This window comes from Equus asinus, chromosome 2, assembly GCF_041296235.1.
Source record: "Equus asinus isolate D_3611 breed Donkey chromosome 2, EquAss-T2T_v2, whole genome shotgun sequence".
NCBI classification, from domain to species: Eukaryota; Metazoa; Chordata; class Mammalia; order Perissodactyla; family Equidae; genus Equus; species Equus asinus.
The window spans coordinates 39,242,790-39,263,596 of NC_091791.1; the positions used below are offsets into that span (position 1 = coordinate 39,242,790).

General features: G+C 38.9%; 1 protein-coding gene and 1 long non-coding RNA gene across 15 annotated transcripts in view; one reads left to right on the forward strand and one right to left on the reverse strand.

Annotated features, from left to right (window-relative positions):
- Positions 1-4,380, reverse strand: part of KIF20B (kinesin family member 20B) — a 74,634-nt gene extending 70,254 nt beyond the window's left edge. For 7 of the 11 annotated variants that reach the window (XM_070487340.1, XM_044754485.2, XM_044754464.2 and 4 more), the window contains exons 1-3: positions 4,250-4,380; positions 2,231-2,371; positions 1,699-1,846 (exon numbers count right to left, since the gene is read on the reverse strand). In XM_070487340.1, coding sequence (XP_070343441.1) covers positions 1,699-1,845 — 147 coding nt within the window. In that variant the 5' untranslated portion in view covers position 1,846; positions 2,231-2,371; positions 4,250-4,380. Of the gene's footprint in view, positions 1-1,698; positions 1,847-2,230; positions 2,378-4,054 lie in introns of all 11 variants that reach the window. The other 4 variants (XM_070487341.1, XM_070487336.1, XM_044754454.2 and 1 more) reach the window with 2 other exon arrangements.
- A 24-nt stretch (positions 4,381-4,404) lies between these two features.
- The window catches only part of LOC139040584 (uncharacterized), a 42,532-nt gene continuing 26,129 nt past the window's right edge, over positions 4,405-20,807 (forward strand). For 2 of the 4 annotated variants that reach the window (XR_011494998.1, XR_011494996.1), the window contains exons 1-2: positions 4,451-4,640; positions 10,247-10,396. This is a non-coding gene — a long non-coding RNA (uncharacterized lncRNA). Of the gene's footprint in view, positions 4,641-10,246; positions 10,397-20,807 lie in introns of all 4 variants that reach the window. The other 2 variants (XR_011494997.1, XR_011494999.1) reach the window with 2 other exon arrangements.

Below are 20,807 nucleotides of genomic sequence, written 5' to 3' on the forward strand. Positions count from 1 at the left end.
GAACTGCAATAAAGTACTACTACACACTCCCAAAATTACCAAGTAGTTGGCAAAGAGGTGGAGAAACTGGAACGCACATGCCCTGCTGGTGTTGGTAAAGCCACCTTGGAAAACAGTTTAGAAGTTTCTTATGAAGTTAAATATGCACTTACCATTTGACCCAAGGATTCTATTCCTAAGTATTTACCCAAGAGAAATGAAAACACAAGTTCACAGACAGGCTTCCTCATGAATGTTCCAAGCAGTATTATTTGCAATGGCCCAAAAGCAGAAACCACCCAAATGCCCATCAAATTGAAAATGGAAATGTGGCATATCTGCAGAATGGACTACTACGTAGCAATTAAAAGTAACAAATTACTGATACATGATAAATCTCAAAAACATAATGCCAAGTTAGGGGTCAGCAAATTTTTTCTATAAAGAACCAGATAACTAATATTTTAGGCTCTACAGGCCCTACAGTCTCTGTCACCACTACTCATCTCTGCCATTAAAGTGAAAAGGCAGATTTAGAAAACAAGTAAACCAACAACTATGGCTGTGATGCAACAAAACTTGATATTTACAAATAGTGAAGTTTGAATTTCATATAACTGTCATGTCATGAAACATTATTTTTCTTCAACCATTTAAAAATGTAAAAACCATTCTTAGCTTGTGAGTAACACAAAAACAGGCCATTGTTTACCAAACCTTGTGTTAAGTGAAAGAAGGTAGACACAAAAGACTTCATAATGCGTGATTCCATTTATATACCAAGATGCACTTATCCCTTCCTCCCTTTCTTTCTTTCTTTATCATTAAACGAGCTAAAGTAAGAGAGCCTGGCATATAACGGATACTGAATAAGTATTACTCTTTTATCTGTGTTCCTTATACTCCCCTTTCCTCTTCCATCCTTCTTTATAAAATGGGTTAGTCCATCTTTCTAAGGCATCAAAATTAACAACAGAATATAAATGGATTGAAAAGTAAATGTATAAGAAAAAATCTACAAAGACACAGAGTGAATATTACAGTGGTAGTAGGTAGGGTGGTGGAAAGACTTTTACTTCTTAAATACTACTAAGTTAATTTTTAAAAACCTGTATTTTTTTTTTTAAACTAAGGCTTGCAATTCCAAGAGACATAGTGGAATACTTTACATTTTTAAGGAAATCACAGCAGTACTTGACATATGTTGGATACCATGAACTATTAGCTTGAAGTAGTTCACAGTTTCAACATTTGATCACTCTTCCTTTTGATGATGTCATATCTTTATGAAGCCGGATTTTCCAGTGCCTGCTTTGATAAAAAGTAACTACCCCAAAGCAATGAGGAATAGGAAACCAGAGTGGCAATGTCTAACCTGATTCCACAGCTTGAGAAGTTGTGCAGTACCCAAAAGGCACCCATATCTCATTAGTAAATAACTGTGGTTATTGAAGAATGAAATTAAATATTTTTTTTGTAATTTTTTTTTCAAATGAGTACTAGGTTAGGGCATAGATAGTTATTGTTTGGACCTACTACTTGAAAAAGAACTGTTATATATTTAAGACGCCTTGAAAAAATTACTGAGATAGAAGGTTGCCTTAAAACCACAACATTTGGAAAGCTCTGCTCTAGCCATCCCTGTCCCCAAGCGTGTGTGCACGCTCACACATTTCCACTCAATCACGAAAATCAACCTAAAACTTTTCTTGTACTTACCTCAGTGCTTGAAGCAACTAAGGAAAATTCATGAGAGAGGTCAAGCTTAATGCCATCAAAATTTATTTCCGAAGGCCTTGCAATTGGGTCAGCACTAAAAACATAAGATGGTCTGGGCACCCCATCTTGATTTAAGTTAGATTCCATTCTGCAAGAATAACAGCAACTTCTTTAGACAAACTTAATAAATCAGGATGTAAGCCACCCATAGTTTTAAAAGCCTATGAGTCCAACCCACTACTTCCCTGCATAACACTAGATTTCCAGAGAAGAAAACATTAGACCGTTTCATCTACAACATGATGATCCATGGAAAAGACAAGAGATCAAATTATTTACAGATTCTGAATCAAATAATATTGGACACAGCCTACCACTACTATTCATATAATCCAACCTATGGGTAGATTCATCCGGAGAGATTTCATGAGTAAAAGTAATGCATAAAGTAAGACAGTATAAAACATTCAATCTCTGCCTGAAATCCTCCCAGAAATCAAATAGTAAGGGTATCAGGCCGAGGGGGACTTACCTTGCATGCAATCTTGTCAAAATGCTACCCTAGTAAAGTTCCTTCTGTGCTACTGCCACCTTGTGGTTATATCTTTTTCCTTGATCAGCCTTGAAACCCCCAAACTCAATAAGATAGGGTTGTTTTCGTTTTTTGTTTTTCCTAAATCTCATAAAGACAAAAGATATTACACATTTACCTTCAACATGGCCCAGCAAACTACAGGAACAACAAACCAGACAATTAAATAAGTTTAACACCTTTATTGCTTTTGTTTTTATTGTATAATCACTGATGTCATGAAAATGGGAAAATAACGGCAGTTTGATGGAATATTTCAAACATGCAATTTATGGGTGAAAATTAAGAAAACGCGTATCTGATAGAGTCAAAAATAACCACTTCTCTAGAACATGGGGGGAAAGTTTGCAAAAACATTAAAGTACTGACTTGACATTTCATAACTCAAATTTCATGGAAATGCCCAGGAAACTGGAAGGTAACTTCATTCTTCACCTTCAATTAATTTTTTATTAAAAAAAAAAAGTGTTGATAAATCTTGTACAAAGTTACTTACTTAAAAAGAATATTTACCTCCTAAGAAACGTAAGGTTATAGTAGTTTATACTTGTTCATATGTTCAGTTTTCAATGAATAAACTGCTTCTTGACATGTACAAAATTGTTGAGATATACTGTCACTTTCTGTACGTTTAGTCAACCTCTACTTATGCGTGGCCTCCCTAACTAGACTAGAAACTTCTTGAGGGCAAGGACTTTGTCTTATACTATTCTGTATTCCCTACAACAAATTCAGAAATTTATGTAATGACTGTCTAATAACAAATAATGATGATAGATAAAATTCTCTATACAAAAAAAAAATATTGGTCCTACTCTTTTAGTGATGTTATCTTTAGCAACAGCAAGGTTCAAGACCTCATTTCTCATTTCAGAATCCCATGACTGAGAAACTACATCTTATCTTCTCTCCAGTGAGATTCCACGGTTGAAAACTGGTGAAAAATAACAAAATCTGCTGCTGAATGAGGTTTCTGCATGTCATGCATAAAATATAGCCTCAAAAAAAAAGATCTATTCAACTAAGTGATGAGTTCCTCATATTATTTTTCAACTTGAAGTCTCAGGTCTTAAACATCTAATAAAATATACACACTGCTATGCTGCTTCCGGGTAAACATGCTACCTTGTTTTAAAAACAAAAGCAAACCTGAATTTGATCACCTTAAGCAGGGATTAAAAACAAGCTCCCCCATAAGGCATGAACTTGTGTCAACTAGTCCTTCAGCAAGGAATATTAGAGAGCTGTTGTATGCGAGATCACTGAACCAGAAAATACAACGATAGCCGAAACCCTCTACACTGGGCGATGACAGCAGTCACTGCACTCGCCACACACACCCCCTTCCGCTTGGCACTGCAAAGCCCAAGAAGGGCAAGCCCCAGGCACCGGCGGCAGCCTGGAAATAAATGCGCAGACGGCCACAACAGGGCTCCTGCCAAAAACAGACCTTGTCGGCTGCCGAGCAAAGTGCGCTCACCTTAGGGATGCAGGCTACTAGGTTTGGCAGTGGAGGCCTGAGCCTCAACAACAGCAGCAGGAGCAACAGTAAAAATATTCAGTGCAAACACTTAGTGCCTACTACATACTGGCACTGTTTCAAACAACTTTACGTATTATCATTTTATCTTCCTAAGAGCCCGAAGAGGAAGGTACTATTATTATTACCCTCCTTTAATAAATGAGGAAACTCCCAGAGAGATTAAATACGTTGCCTTGCGTCACTCAGCTAACACGCGGTGGAGACGAGATTTAAACTCTCACCCAAGCAGTAGGGCTCAACTCTCCGAAGTGCACCCAGTGCCCCAGGAGCCCCCATCGCTCCGCAACCCAGTTCCTGAGAGCAACCTCAGGGGCGTCACGAGCTCCGCCGGACGGTTCTCACATTGCCAGAGCCGTTTCCCCGCCTCAGGCCTGGTAATGCGCGCCGTCACCGAACCTCCTTTGTCGCACTCTCACCTGGGCCACCGCCTCTCCCGCAAACTTCGCCTGGTCTGCCGGACCTGCCCGCAGCAACGCGACGTTCTGGTTTTCAAATTCAAACAATGGCGGCCAGGGCACCGCACTGAACGCTGGGAGTGGGCGGGGCTTTCGGAGAGGCGCCGGTGATCGCCGCAGGCTCGCGCTGTGGGCTGCCCGACCGGCTTCCGGAAGAAGCCTGCAAATCTGGGGGCGGATCTCAGCAAGCCGGCCAACAAATCGGGGCAGGCGGCCTCGTGGGCGGCCGGCTTGCGGAGACTCGGAGCGTTGGACGGCGCGCCTCTTCTGCGATGGGTACCACCTTCTGTTGGCTGGGACGCCGATCTCACATTCTGTGCTGGAGACAAAAAGACGTGGCGAAGGCTTGGAGGTGAGGCCTCTCCTGCTACGCTTAGCACCGCGACTCCCCTAGGGACCGGCCGAGGAGCGGCGGGCTGTTCAACACCGGGCCCTGTCCTTGCGGGCAGAAACAGGCTTCGCATCCGGAGAGTCCTTTAGAACGAGCGCTGCCGCACCTGAAGGGTCACTTCCCTCGCTGCGTGACCCTACCTGTGGTCCACAGCGGTCCTCATGGACGAAATAAATTTTTCCCGGAAGAGATTTTTATAAGCATTTTCTTCTTTCTGTTCTCTTTCTTTTTTTTTGCCTTTCTGAAAATATAAAGCAGTTATCGCTGTGAGGCGCTATACTGTGACAGCCTATCTTCCTTGCATAGGCGAGGTCTTTGCAGTGCCCAAAATATAAGTGCCAGTACATCTTCTCTGCTTCTTTTAAAGTGATCCATTTCTTTTGAGTGTGATATTATCACGTTCATATAACAAGTGTTTACTATTAGGCTCTCTCTCCCTGCTGGACTTCGTTTTAAAGGAAAATAACTGCTAATGTTAATTGAGTGTTTACCTTGTGCCAGTCATTGTGCTAAGCATATAAAAGATTCTCTTACTGATCCCGAGAACAACCCTTTGAGGCAGGTGCTGTTATCCTCATTTGATAGATGCGGGGAAACTGAGTTCATTTGGTTAAGTAATTTGCTCAAAGGCATACAGCTATTAATGGTGGAGCTGGGGTTTTAAACTCAGCTGAATGATTTCAAGACCTACCCTCTTACATGTGGTCTGTTTTTCCACTATTTTACTTGGTTAGTAGAATTTTTAGAACACCTAGTTTGATGAGCTTACTGTCTACCTTTCCTTATCATTCTATATGTATATCTTCCATAACCTCCCCCATTCCTTACTAACTTTCCACTGTCTCATTCAATTTGCCTTCCTTCCCCACAAAATAATCATATTTGACGTGAGCCAGTTTGGAGTACAGAAGAGGATGCAGGGCCTGGAATAAAAATGAACGAGGAAAATCAATGTAAAAGGAGGAAAAGGAAAATAAAAACTGGTTTTCCTGTCAAAGCTGGAACTCAAGTCTTTAGTGGGCACTGTGTCAAAGTCTCCATTGCTCCTTCACGCAAGTCTACCACTAAATCCATGCTTCCTGTCATACCTCGCAGTGCCTTTATTGCTTTTACTTGGTGTTACTGATTCCTAGCTTTTGAGCCCTCCAGATGCTACGTTTATTGTTCAACAGATATTTATTGCAAAACTCTGTGTGCCAAACACTAGGCTAGGAGTTAGGGAAACAGTGGAGGAGAGTGAGCAAAACAGACGCTAACCCTCAAGGAGCTTACATTCTAATGGAAGAGACAAGTTAAAAAATACAAGTAATTGAGAAATTTACAACTATACTTAGTGGTTTGAAGGAAATGTTCTTAAGAGCTTAAGACTATGGGGCCGGCCTGGTGGCGCAGCGGTTAAGTTTGCACGTTCTGCTTCTCAGCGGCCTGGGGTTCACCGGTTTGGATCCCGGGTGTGGACATGGCACCATTTGACATGCCATGCTGTGGTAGGCATCCCACGTATAAAGTAGAGGAAGATGGGCACGATGTTAGCTCAGGGCCAGGCTTCCTCAGCAAAAAAGAGGAGGACTGGCAGTAGTTAGCTCAGGGCTAATCTTCCTCAAAAAAAAAAAAAAAAGAAAAGAGCTTAAGACTGTGTCGCAGGGGAACCTGAGCAAATGATGTTTGATTTGGATCTCCAAGGAGTTAACTAGTTAAAAAAAAAAAAATGTTAGGAGTGGGCAAAACAGGCATAGGGAGCCTAATACCAGGCACAGGCGAAGGATAAATACAAAATCCAATGGATTCTGTCTTATTTTAGTCTAGCTCCCAGAAGCATTCCACACAGTTGAATATTTCATCCACACAGTTAAATGTTTCAGCCTTGAAACAGTCTTCATTTGGCTTCTGGGTCAGCAAAAGTTCACTCTTTCCTTGTCTGCTTCTAACCCCAGTGGGCACCTATCTGAATCTCCTTTTCTACTTACGTTCTAAATTATGGGAGTCTTCAGAGCTTGGTCCTGAGCCCCGTTTTTCTCTCCTCTACCTTTTTACTCTTGGAAACCTTACCAACTCCCATGGATTTAAATATCTTTATACTGATGACTCCTAAATTCCTTATCCTCCCTAGACCACTCCTCTGAGCTCCAACCAGATGCAAATATCTAAGTACCCTCTTCACATCTCCACTGGGATGTATAACCCATATCTCTAACTTAATAATACTGTCCTTTCACTCCAAAACCCGAGTCCTCTCCTCCATAATCTCCATCGCAGTAAATGACACCACCATGTATCTACCCAGTTACAGAAGACAAGAGGATCATCTCTGAGTCCTCCTTTTCCCTCACCACCCTCATCCAGTTCATACACAAATGTACCTGTGTTCATGTTACAAGTGAAGTAACTACTTTTTTCCCTTTTCATTCCCCAGACGAGTACCGCCTCCCAGCTGGTCTCCCTGCCTCATGTCCTGCTCCCCTCCATTCTTTATACAGCAACCAAACTAATCTTATCAACATGGAAATGATCACGTCACTCCCTGACTTAAAGCCCTTCAATACTTTTTAGAATAAAATTGTTTTTATATTAAGTGAAGAAGAAATGTGCAAAAGAATATACAAAGTACACTAACTTTTGTGTAAGAAAGAAGGAGAAATGAGAATCTGCATACATATATATGCCACACACATTTTCAGCTTATTTTTGAGGAGAGAAATACAGAAACTATAAATCAAAAAAATTAGTTGAAAATGGTTACCTATAGGGGCTGAGAAGGTTTTGCAAGAATTAGTGATGGGAGTGTGACTTCTCTGAGGAACGTTTTAAAAAATATATATATAGTTTTGCCTTTTCAAAATAAATCTAAAGCAATGGAAATAAAAATAAGCCCTAAAATTTAATACAAAGAAAGAAGTGAACCTACCTGTATATTAAATTGCTAGCATGCCCGTATGGAGAAAAAGAATTTGTTCAATTAACTTGAGCGCAGTGCTCTGTGTACTGGAGTTAGGAGTTGTGAGATACAGTGTAAGAGGAAAAAAGTGCATAGAATTCGATAACTTTATTTAGTAGGTTTGATGTTGAAAGTGGTATTGGTTTAGTAATTTTGAAACTATTATATGTGTTATGGGAAAAAGCAAATGAGTCAATATATTTATGTTGTTTGGAACCATGATTCTCATTGTGAGAGAAGGGAAATAAATAAGGAATGATAGAAGTTAAGGAAGAAGTGCATAATGTTGGATTTGAACTGGAGGTAGTGGAATGAAGTCGTGATTTTTTTTTATGTTAACTGGGTCCATTAAGAGGGCCTAGAGGCCTGGAAGCCCTGACACCCCAGTAACAATGAGCACACCTGGTGCCAAGCCATCCAGGTGGTTTCTAATACCATTTAACACTAAAAGGAGCTGGTGCTCCTTGGAGAGAGAAAGCGGATTCCAAGTCTGGAGCAGGGAAGTTGCAAAGTGAGCCTGGAACGTTCTTGTCAGAAAGCAAAAAAGTCCGTAGAGATTAATAGAGTCATTTCAAAGGGACACCAGACCTGGCTTAAAGGGGCTCCCACTGACCAAGTTTGGAACAATTTGAAGATCAAAAGGAATAATGATGGTAATAGATTAAAACAGATTTTTTTTTTTTAAGTTCTCTCTATGAGAGAGAGGGGGAAAGGGAATAAAAACGAAAAGCTCTTTACACAAGAATGCCAGTTAATTAATGCAAGACAAATAACAAATAGAAAATCCTCATTTTACAATTTCCAGTGTAAAACTTGATATAGGTAAGGTTTATCAATGAGTACTAAAACAATGGATGAAAGATGCTAAAACCATTGACTGAAAGGTTGTTGGGGAACAGGATGTTAACATTATCTCACAGAATCACCCTAGAAATCAATTCTAATTATAAAGGGAAAGATAGTTTTACAAGGTAAGATTTATTTATCAGACATACCTTAACCAAGTGAGGAAACTTAGCATCACCACTAATGGGGCATTCTATCTATCACCTGATGCTATTTGTGCAAGAAATGTTTAACCTGAATCTAATTACAAAGGAGCAATCAGAAAAAAAGGAAGGTAGAACGTTTTACAAGAAAACAGGCCTAGGCTCTTCAAAACTGTTAGTGTCAGGGAAAAAGGAAAACAAAAACAAGGTGGAGGATTGTTTTAATGAGGAGACACAGAAACGTTGGCCAGATGAAATTCATGAATCTTGATTGGTTCATAGATGTTTTTTTTAAAGTAACTACAAACAACATTTTGTGGATAGTTGGAGAAATTTAAATATGGACTATATGTTAGATGATACTGAATCAGTATTAAATTTTTTGCATGTGATAATTTGTGACTATACAGAAGAATGTCTTTGGTTTTGAAAGCTACTTGGTTTAGTATTTAGCAGAAAAGTGTCACAGTGTCTGCAACTTACCTTCCAAAGATTTGGCCAAAAGATAAAACAAAAACAAAATAGAGAGAATGTGAGAGAGAACAAAAGAATAGAGAACACAGAGAATAGAACAGAAAAAAGCAAATGTGGCAAAAAGTTAATAATTGGTGGGTCTAGATAAGAGGTATAACACTGTACATTGTGCCACTCTTTCAACTTCTTAAAATAACTTCGAGATTTTCTGAAATAAAAAGAAGAGGGAAAATAATTTCTGATTCTTTACAGTGGCCTACCAGGCCCTGCAAAATCAGGCATCAGCCAACCTCCCTCCCCTCTTTTTTTTTTTTTTAAAGATTTTTTTTTTAATTTTCTTCCTTTTTCTCCCCAAAGCCCCCCGGTACATAGTTGTATATTCTTCGTTGTGGGTCCTTCTAGTTGTGGCATGTGGGACGCCGCCTCAGCGTGGTTTGATGAGCAGTGCCATGTCCGCGCCCAGGATTCGAACCAACGAAACACTGGGCCGCCTGCAGCGGAGCGCGCGAACTTAACCACTCAGCCACGGGGCCAGCCCCCTCCCTCCCCTCTTACATAACTTTGTGCAGTAAGTTTATCTACTTGGTTCCTCAAACACAGCAGGATCTTTCCAGCATATATGAACCTTTGCATAAATTGTTCCCCACAACTGAGTTCTCTCTTCCTCATTCATTATATGGCTCTCTTGTCTTCCTCCTTTAGATCCTATGTATAATATTACCCTCTTAGAGAAGACTTCCTGTCCACCTTATCTCAAATAGGCCCTCTTTTTTGTTTGTAGGATCAATCCCATTTTCATACTTATTTCAACCAGCAATTATATTTGTCTGGGTTTTGTTGTCCTTGTTGCACCACCTCCTGAAATGTAAGTTCCATGAGTACAATAACTATGATTCTCTTGGTCACTGATGCATCCTCAATGACTATAAATATATAGTGATCAAATAAATATTTGTTGAACAATGAATGAAGGCTGATGTAGCTAGGGTGGAGACAGTGGGGAAGGATGACTGGGGATGAGTTTGGAGGGATGGGCCAAGGCCAGAGCCTACAGGACTTAGTCAGCTAAGTTACTGATTTGGGTCCTTATTCTAAGAATGATGAGAAACCAATGGACTGTTTTAAGAATGAGCACAGTACAATCCAATGTCCCTCTGTGTTTTGAAAAGGTTAATCTCCTGGAGCAGAGAATGGAGGCAGCCAAGGAAGATGCTGTTGAACCAGTTAGGAGGCTGTTGCAGCTATCCCAGCAAGATTTGATGATAATGTGGACTTGAGAGGTGGCAGAGCAGTTGCCCAAAGCTGGATGACTTTCAGAGGTATTTCTTTCCTACGGTTTCCATTTCAACCCAACCACTGAGTTTTCCCTTAGGAACCAGGGCCAACTTGACTGGGAGGTGCTTGAGATTTAGCATTCATTCCAAATAATTCTATCTGTGCCCGTGAAATGAACATTAGCATAGGATGAAAAAATTGTTAACATCAAGCTGATTTCCTGCCCTGGTCACAGCCTCCATTGGTAGTAATAGCCAACTTTCTATGTGCCAGATACTATTCTAAGCATTTTATACTCATTTAATCCTAACAGTAACCCTATGAGGTAGTTTATTATTATTATCCCCATTTAACAGAGGAAGAAATTGAGGCATGGAGCTACTAAGGAATAGTAAAGGTAGCTACTACATAGAGATGTTAAGAAGATTAATTCAGGTAACATTTGTAAAGTTCTTATTAAAGTGCCTGGCACATGTTAAATAATAACTTCTTAAATTTGTATAAATAGTAAACAGTGGAATTGGAACTGGAATCCAGGTGATCTGGCTCCAGAACCTGTGTAATTAACCACCACATTCTACTGCCTCTCAGAATTTGGACCCACACCCCTGGAGTTCTGTTAAAGGAAGACTGTGTGCCTAGCTCCTGCTGCAAAGTTACCTCCAAAAGCAGGGCTAATGTAATTCATTTTTCAATCCAAAATCTGAGTATGTATTGAGTACAAAGGTTTGAATAATAGGTTCAACAAAAATTTATTAAGCATCCACTATGTGGCAGATGTCTCTACCCTTAAGAAGCCTTCAGTCTAAAGCAGCCTTTCTCAATCTGGGGTTCCAAGAGAGAATTAATCCTTAACTCCTTTAGGCACCCACTGTATGTAATTTATTAGTTTCTCTCCTGTGCATCTAGAATGGTACTAGTTCTGTGCCATCCCGAGAAATTGAGAATGTATTCACACAAATCATTTTTTTATGTCCTGTGGTTTATATGGAGAACTCCATGCACAATTGCGAAAAATATGACAAATGCTGTGATAGAAATATACAAGGAATAATAAGAGCAGAGTGAGTGTAGTTTAAGAATAAGAGCTGTGAAGTCATACAGATTTAAGTTTGAAAATAAACTTAACCACTTACAGGAAGTGACCTCAGGAAGGATATTTAACTTCTTTGAGTCTCATAAAGTTGCAAAGATTAAAATAGAATAGTATATAAGTTATTTAGTACAGTCCTAACACATAGTAGGTTTCATAATGGTTATTTTTATTAAGTCACTGGAGTGCAAGCTCATGAGTGTCTGTCTTGGACCACTATAGCCCTGACACCTAGAACAGTGCCTTGCACGTAACAGCCATTCAATAATATTTTTTAACTTAATAAATGGCATCTACCAGGGAAGATTTCTTAAGGTGACATGTAGGCTAAAATGAATGCATGGGATTTGCCAGTGAATTGCAGAGGGAGGCCATTCTAGGCAAAGAAAACATATGAGGCAATGAGAAAAATGACAAAAGCATACAAAAGTTTCCCAAAACTGTAAGTACATAGTTCTATGTGACTGTAGCTAAAGTGGATAATGATGTGAGATGAAGAAAGTAGTCAGGGCCCGGATCATAATGGGCCCTGTGTGACTCGCTAAAAAAAGAGTTGGAATTATATTCTATAAGGCATAGGAAGTTGTGCCCAGCAAAGACTTGGAGGAAGAGAAACAACAGGAAGTATTGGGACTATAATATCTCAATCTTATAATGTAGAAGTCAAGAGATGAAGGAAAAGGACATAGCAGTTTAAGTATATTATTTATAGGTAGCCGTAGAGGAAGAAAAAATAACCCTAACTCTCTTGAGCTAAATGCTTACCTGTCATTATAGGAAATAAATAGATAACATCTATAATTGATGCATGAAGAAATAACATTAGGAGAATGTTATTCAAATATATGTATAGTAACTGCCAGAAGAACTAAAAATAAATGATAAGAGCGGTTGCCTCTGGGAAGAAGGACTGAAGGTGTGGAAGAGGGGGCTTTTTATAATAAACTTTTTTTAATCCAATATGAAAAGAAGCTTTCCTTTATTAAGCACTTACTGTGTGTGAGGCTGTAAGACCCCATCACCTTCTTAGGAGGCTCTCCACTCCTGGGCCTGTAGAGATTGCATCATTGGCCATCTTTCTAGACCGCACTAAGCCGGTACTTGGTTGAGAGCTTTTGCACTTTCTGTTCTCTCTATCTGTTCTTTCCAAATGTCTTTGTGTCACTAGCTCCTTCTCATTATTCAGCATTCATCTTAAACATACCCTCCCCAACAAGGCTATCTTTACCCACCCTACCTGAAGTTGTTCTCTTTACCCCCAAGCCAGTCACTTTCCATCACATTGGCCTATTTTACTTTCTTCATAACACTTATAATAATTGAAATTACCTTATTTGTTTGTTTACACTTTGTCTTCCCCACCACAGTGTAAGCTTACAAGACAGGGACCTCGTCCATCTGGTTCACCACCATATCTCTAGTACCTAGAGCAGTGCCTGGCACAAAGTAGGTGCTCAATAAATATTCGTTCAGTGATTGAAGTCTTGCAGGTGTCATAAGCATGTCTGGCATCCTGTGACCTCTTTGAGGACTGTGACCTCTAGCATCCTGTGACTTCTTTAAGGACTATGATGATTGTATCTCCAGTCCCCAGCACAGGGCCAGGTTCAAAATATAAGCTAAATATAACTATAGTTTTCATTAGGTATTCAATAAAAGTTTATGACTTGAATGTATGAATGAATTAATACTGTGCACTTTCTTATATGCCATCTCATTTGGTCTTAAGACCCTAGTATTTCTGCAGCATAAAGATATACACATGTAACCAGCAATGGGTTTTTCACTGTCCAGAACCTTACACGTGCCAAAGCTGAGGTTTCTGCTTCTGCTTCAGTGCCCTCTGGTGTTGCAGGAACTCACACTGTTTTGAAAACGTGTTTTGAAAAGCGTGTCCTGTTGACAACGGTGAAATCCACAGAGAGCCATTCAGTTGGGAGCCTAGCAGAGTCTTAGGGCACAGGTGGACATCCTTCACCTGGATGATCCAAGAGGCTGAGTACAGGTGCTATAATGACCTGACAGTGATGACAACAGCACCTTTGGCTTCTCTACGCAAAGTGGCGTGCTCACTCAAATGGTGGGCATGGTCTATGGGCACTGGCCTGCCTTCCAAATAACCCTCCAGGGCTAGCATCTATCTCTAGCAACCATCTCTTCACATGGGATCTCTCCCCTGCTCTGCCCTCTTTTGGAAGTCAGTGAGTTGAATATTAACTGTTTCTTTCTCTATATCCCTGATCTAACAGTCTCAGTCTCCACAAGTCAACATGGATGCATCTGACTACCTGGAAGTGGAGCAAGAAAGAAAAGCCCAGCACTAAGATTTCAAGACCTTTTCTCACTGCTCATTACATACGAAATATGAAAAACCACAACATTCCATTACCAGAACAGAACTATTTAAAACCAAAATGGCACTGTTTGTAAATTACATCTTGCCTTGTTTTCAAAACAGAATAAGACAGTGCTAGTGGACCTCACATACATGTTCTTCAACAATTGCAGACTTTCCAGTGAATCTATCTGTTCCAAAGAGCTTTATTTCTGATGAGCTATTTTAAGATTCTAACTTAGAAGGAGGAAATAGGATCATGCAATATGATCTTTTTATTTTAGAAAATATTATCTTCATTGTATACTTTTCAGATTTCAAGTACTAGGGAAAATGATGTCATGAATAGTTTGATTATTTTTGGTTAAGGGAAGCCATTGAATTACTGTAATTAATTGATAATTAATGAGACCGATTTCAGCAAATCCCTCAAAAAATACAATCTTTGCCATGGCACAGGGCCCTAGTGATATTGGGAGGAAGGAAGGACAAGAGGGAGGGAAGAAGGAAAATGAGAGGAAGGAAAAAGAAAAGAAATGCATTTTTAGATACTGTTTTCAGTCATCTAAAGGAATATTTCTGAGTCTTTAGTCACAGAGGTATAGAGTATTAGAGATATAAGGTCACCTGCAAATGATCTAGTTCAACTTTCTCATTTTATAGAGGGAACAACCAAGGCCCTGAAAAATTAAGTGACATGCCCAAGCACTCATCATTAGTGAGTGGCAGAGCCAGAATATGAATGCTCAGAACATAAGCAACTTTTTAAAAATCACTACATAAGGAAAAATATTGTTATAAATAACTAGTATAGTATGATCTCATATTAGCAATTTTGAGATTAGCACACAGTTTTTAAAAATACCTGAATCAGCCTTCTTTAGCAATCAGAAAAGTAGCATTGTTCCTTTTTACATCCTGAACTTTTTTTCCACTTCCCCTAGAATTTTACCCAATATAAATTTTCTAATGTAGAAGTGTTCGTGCTCAACAGGCTTTTACTGATCACCTTATCATATCTCTCGAACAAAAATACTTACATAGATTTTAATTTTTTTAATTCCCTCTAAGTTGAAAAGACATTTTTGTAGTTATCATGACAGTTATTATTATTATACAAGTAGTTAAAACAATATAAATATATTAAATATTTTTGATAATTACTAAACATGTAATTAGAGATTTTCAGCAATGTACCTCTTATTGACATTAATGAGGATTTATTTTTCCATTAGTTCGTGTACTCATGGAAGCATATTATGTCTAAAATGAGACAGAGTACCACTTCGATTCTCTTGCTGTTTTTCATTTTTATAGAAGTAAATGTAAAGTTATCTTATACACACAAATATTTTAGGAAAAGAAAGAATTTAATTATAATGACCTCACCCAATTCTTCAAACTTCTTTCAAATTAGATGCCAAAATAACAGTGATTTATTATTCAAAATTATGTTTAAAGATTTATCAGCTAACAATTCAGTTAGGTCCTCTTTTTAATTTTATTTAAAGCTATGAATTAGAAACCGTCTGATTTATAAATCGTTTTATTACATAGACATTAGAGTGTCAGTCTCAGAAACTACACCAAAAAAGGCTTTATCAAGGATCATCAAGTGACTATTAATTATACCTTTTACTGTTTCACCCAGTGGCACTTCATTTAAACCAATATACTCAGTACAACGTGGAAATATTAATTTCAATATCGATACTAATAGAGTTTTTTTATAAAACCTCTTTTGTCGCATGTTTTAAGTATGGTTATGTCAAAATCTTGAAGGTTTCATTTATTGAGTGTGTTGCCATATAACCAAATTGACAAAGCCAGTCCTCACTGTCAAACTAAGCAAATAAGACATCTTCTGTCAGAAAAAGTCTGATTTTATTTTTTAGTTCAAATAAATGTGTTAATGTTTGTTTTAAGGAATAGTATCAAAAACACTGAGAAATGTTATAGAATCCATTTTCGTCCAATATATTTCTAAAAGCAATCAGGATTAAATGATACAGTTCTAATATAATTAATTTTACAGTAGTTAATTAAAATGAAGTAATACATTTTTCATTACTTAATTTGCAATAGTACCATGTGGTATCCAGCTAAAAATAGAGTTACTTATGAAGCAAAACCTATGAGAGTAGGTATGATATTCTATAGGAAAAGTACATATGTATGATTTGAACTCTGATATTAAATTTCTGAACATAATAAAAAGCATGCTTAAAAGTCCAAGATAGGGGCTGGCCCCGTGGCTAAGTGGTTAAGTTCGCACGCTCCGCTGCAGGCGGCCCAGTGTTTCGTTGGTTCGAATCCTGGGCACGGACATGGCACTGCTCATCAAACCACGCTGAGGCAGCATCCCACATGCCACAACTAGCAGGATCCACAACGAAGAATATACAACTATGTACTGGGGGGCTTTGGGGAGAAAAAGGAAAAAAAAAATAAAATCTTTAAAAAAAAAAATTTAAAAAAAAGTCCGAGATAAAATCACGAATTGCATCAGACATCATAACCAAACATTTCTTATGTGTTTAATAAAAGATAAAGGTATCTATTGTTTATATTAATCAGAGTAATTCAAGCTAGCTGCTGTAAAAAACACTGCCACACGGTTTTATTTCTCATTCATTGCATAGCCCTAGTGTGGGTGTGGTGACTCTCCTGGCAGCTGTCTTTAGAACAGTGGCTTGGTTCCTTTCGTCTGCTAATGTGCAGTATTGACCTCCATAGACCTAGCAAAAGGGAAAGAGAGAGCTTGAATAACGGGGGCGGGTTATAACCAGGCCTGGAAGAGAGGTGCATTACTTCTGCTCATATTCCTTTGGTGGAAACCCAGGCATGTGGCCCCAATCTAACTGCAAGGGAGAATGGGAAATGTGATTTTCCTGTACACTCAGGAAGAAGAAATCCGATTGATGAGCATACAGCCAGTCTCTGTCACATAGCTAACTAATTGTCTTAGCAGCTAGCAGATTCATGTGTTATTATTAGGAGATAGTAAAAATTAAATAATTCAGAAGATGAAATAAAATGTGGATTCACTATAATCGGAATAAATATATCATGATCTGATTTGATAAAATAGGTTTTAACTCCCTTATTAGATGATCTACAACTAATCTGTGAGAAATCTTTAAAAAATTTTCTCTGTGGATGTTAACCAATGTTTCTTTTAAAAAGTTGGTATTCCTAAAACATGTTCCAGTTACATTAAAAAATAATCTCACTGTCACTACCACTACTGTTTAGACTGTTTGGAGGTGTTTCTCTTTCCAGCTAATGACAAGTACTAGGATGAGTATTTTTTAAATATTGAAAGGAATTGCTTTCCTTTAAAAAGTTTTTCAGAGCTGTCTTTGCTTTGCTATCCTAGAACTCTCAAGAGCATTGCATTCTTTAGTAGTAGTCCAAAAAAGGACAGAAGCCACCCCTACTACTCATTCTAATTCAGAATATCCCAACACTGGCCAAAATACCCAGATTCTAAAGTAACACTCTGCCCTTAACAGAAATATGTATAAGAAAGACAAGCGTTAGGCAGGTTTTTATGTGCTTTGATTAATTATTCAAGGAGGCTTACCCAAAACCAGTCATTTGAATTGTCCTTTCTCGGGCAACCAGGAGATTTTTACTCCTTGGGACAATTACACCATAAGAAGTTTCCTGATAAGTGAGGGTATGCCTCTCTTTTATAAAGTAGGAGGATGGACTATAGTGAAGGGAGAGGTGGGAATGCAGAACGTTTGCTCAAGGCAAAGGAAAGAGTATATCGAAGTAAGGGGGGAAAATGACTAAGTCTTTATAGTCAGACAGACAGATGGATTCCAGGCTCTGTCACTTAAGAGGTTAGTGACACTGGGCAAGGTCAACAGACCTTTCTGAGTGTGATGCTTCTTAAATGCAAGCTTCTCTTTAGTACAGAAGGTACCCAATAAATGGTAGTTATTATTACAATCTAACAGGAGAGACTAGTGTAGAAAAACAATATGAGAGGGATCTGGCCCCACCTAACAATTATGAACTGTTCCTCTCCTGAGGGAGAGAATCCTCACTGGACTTTATTCATTTCTCATGTTTATTTACTAGATTTTAAACTCTTCTGGGATTATAGGAACTGTGCTTTACTCATTTTTATATACCCCTCAGCCCTAAGTACTGCTCTTGCACCTAATGGGAAAAGAGGGAAAGACTTGGGACTGAACCAACAGTCTTCAAGATTTTACAATAGTTCATAGTAGATGTTTGATGAAGATCTAAACAAATATGAAGATGACGAGAATAAGGAAGAAAAGTCAGCTCTCCAAAAAGAATTCATAAAATAACACATGAAATAGGGCTGAAAACACAGAACCTTAAAAGTCATTCAAAATTCTAATAAATTCTTTCTAAGTTGAGGGAAGTATTTTAGTAGAATGTCTAAAGTAGGTTTTAATTCTGAACTTGATTAACCATAATTCTGAGTCATACTCGGATGTACAATCTGTGGAACAGTTTAAAAAAACAAACAGAAAACTTTTCAAATGAGTGCATATTTAGGGGAAATTTGTGGGAGTGTTTGGGACATGTCTAAAATAAGCTATTTTCTTTCATTTTTCCTGATCGTTCGTTGTGGGGCAAGAAGTAACCATGCAGATAAGTATCAAACAATAATTTAGTACAAAAAGAATCGTCTGTATTCAATGACTATAAATTTAGCATGTCCAGCCTCTTCTTGCCAAGGCAATCTTCACGTTTTCCAGCATGGCGCTCAACTACTGACCATGTCAGTCAAATGGCCAGGAGTATCTCAGGTTCCTTTGCTAAAAATATTCCAACTCAAATTATCTTGGCAGATAATACCCAAAAAAAAACATTCTTTCTCTGGTAAAATGACCAAATTTTAGGAGACGGAATAGAAGCAGAAAAGACAAGTAATAGCTGCATAACCTTGGGCAAGTTACTAATTGAGCCTGTGTTTTCGCCATTAAAATGATATTTTTAATACAGGTCCAGAGTCTCTACTCCACAAGTCCAAAATAGGTCAAAAACAAAAAAGCAAAAATGCTCTGAAACCTGAAAGTGTTTTTGTAAGTTTGTCACCAGGACTATTTGGCAGCAAAACCTGCTGTGGACGAATGCAAAGCTTCGGTTATGTCTCAGCACTCATATCCTTCAGTGGTACACCCTCTGCTATTTGCTGACATTTTGTGACTTGGGGATTAATTGCACCATGAAAGTGCCCAAAAGAGTTAAAGATGTGCCTGTGAGTAACAGTGAGAAGAAGAAAAGGAAGCATCTGTTGTTACCAAACCAGGTTCATTTTTGCCCGCCGCCCAGAAAGCAAACACTGAGACAACAAGATTGCAGCAGAGAGAGAGTTTACTCACAAGGCAGCCATGTGAGGAAGCAAGAGCATGAACCTCAAATTCGCTTCCCCAAAAATAGGGACTCAGATATTTATGGCATAGGGGTCAAGGTGGTCTGAAATGTGGAGAGAGGTGATTGGAGGTGAGGAGAGGTGAGGTAATTGATGATCTGCACAAGCATAGTCAGACTTCATGCCTCTTCATGGGACCCATGTTCACAAAATGGTGGTGTGAGGATGACCTGAGGGTGGAGTTTTTAGCCTCTTGACATCAAAAGGTCACCTATTGGACATCAGCATGGGCCCAGTTGATGAGATGGTGGTCTCAACTGGCCTGAAGTGGACAAGGAGTTCTAATTCCTGAAAAACAGCTCACACACCCGTTACCAGGGTGACCCAGGCTCCAGGGAGATGTTATCTATAGGAGCCTAGTGGGAGTCAGATAGTATATTGCCTAAGCAGCACAGTTAACAATGGGTGAGTTAAACAGCTAAAAGCTATAGTCAGTAATTGCAGAAAGGAAAAAACTTTAGTACCTAGATACTTGATCATCAGTGGCTGTTTGCTGGTTTCAGTCTCCCCTATTCTTTGGTCATTCCTCATTCTTGACGGATTTTTGGTGACAACCCATCTAGCTATTTCCTGCTGAAGTGGGGTGTAGATGTGGGTTAAAGGAATGCAACTCTTTAGCACTCATTTGGAAATATTCTCTTGTTCCTGGCTTACCAGAGGGTAAGAAATATAGACAACTCAAATTTTAACAGTCCCTGAAAAATAGGCCTAATCCCATTGGGGCCTCCATCTGATCTCCAGGTGAGGGCAGACATCTGGTCTCAGTTCCTGATAGTCTTTTGTTTTACTGTATATGCATCAAAGACCGGAGGAACAGCCTGTACCCTGATCTTTCAGTTGTCATTGATGATGGCCATCAGCACAGACTCTGCCTGGGGGTCATCACATTCCTAAGGAACTCAAAAGAACAAGTTTATCAACTTATAGCAGCTGAGGGGGTCCATAAAATCTACAGAGCATGTCTGGGTTAGTTAATCAGAGGCCATTCAAAGTTACAATATGTTTTCTTTTTTATAATATGGCTTCCCTTATGTCAACCTTGTGTTGACTGGTATCAATCCCCCCTTTTGTTGTTCATCTTCAATCTTGAGGGATTATCCTGTTGATGAGGGCCATAGGTTGTTCCATTTCATGGAACCAGTCTCTTAGTAAGATGGTGATGCAGGTGGGCTCCCAAAGTTCGGCCTATGTTGTGTTAGCAAGTAATCAGGTATTTAATAAGAAGTATTTCTAGAGAGACAAAAAGAAAAATAAGGTTAATCATGGGAGCAAATTATAAACCTTTCTGAGCCCAGGCAGCAGCCAGTCAGAAGATTTCTAGGTGTCAGAGTTGAAGCATCTTTTGCAGTTTGAAATGTCTCTGATGATGTCATCAGGTGTTCAGGTATCTTACTGAGTGTCTTACACAGCAACAGATGTGAGTCTTTCTTAAGTTTATATCAAGTTGTCCAGCTTCAGTTTGCAAGGCTTCAGGAAAAGAGCAGATTCAGTTCTCAATGATTCCAAATGAAAATGATGGGAAAAAATTGAAAACCTTAATTTGGAGATTTGTAGCCAGATATTTCAAGAGGCTAGAAGAATTCAGGATCCTGTCCAGTTAACAGA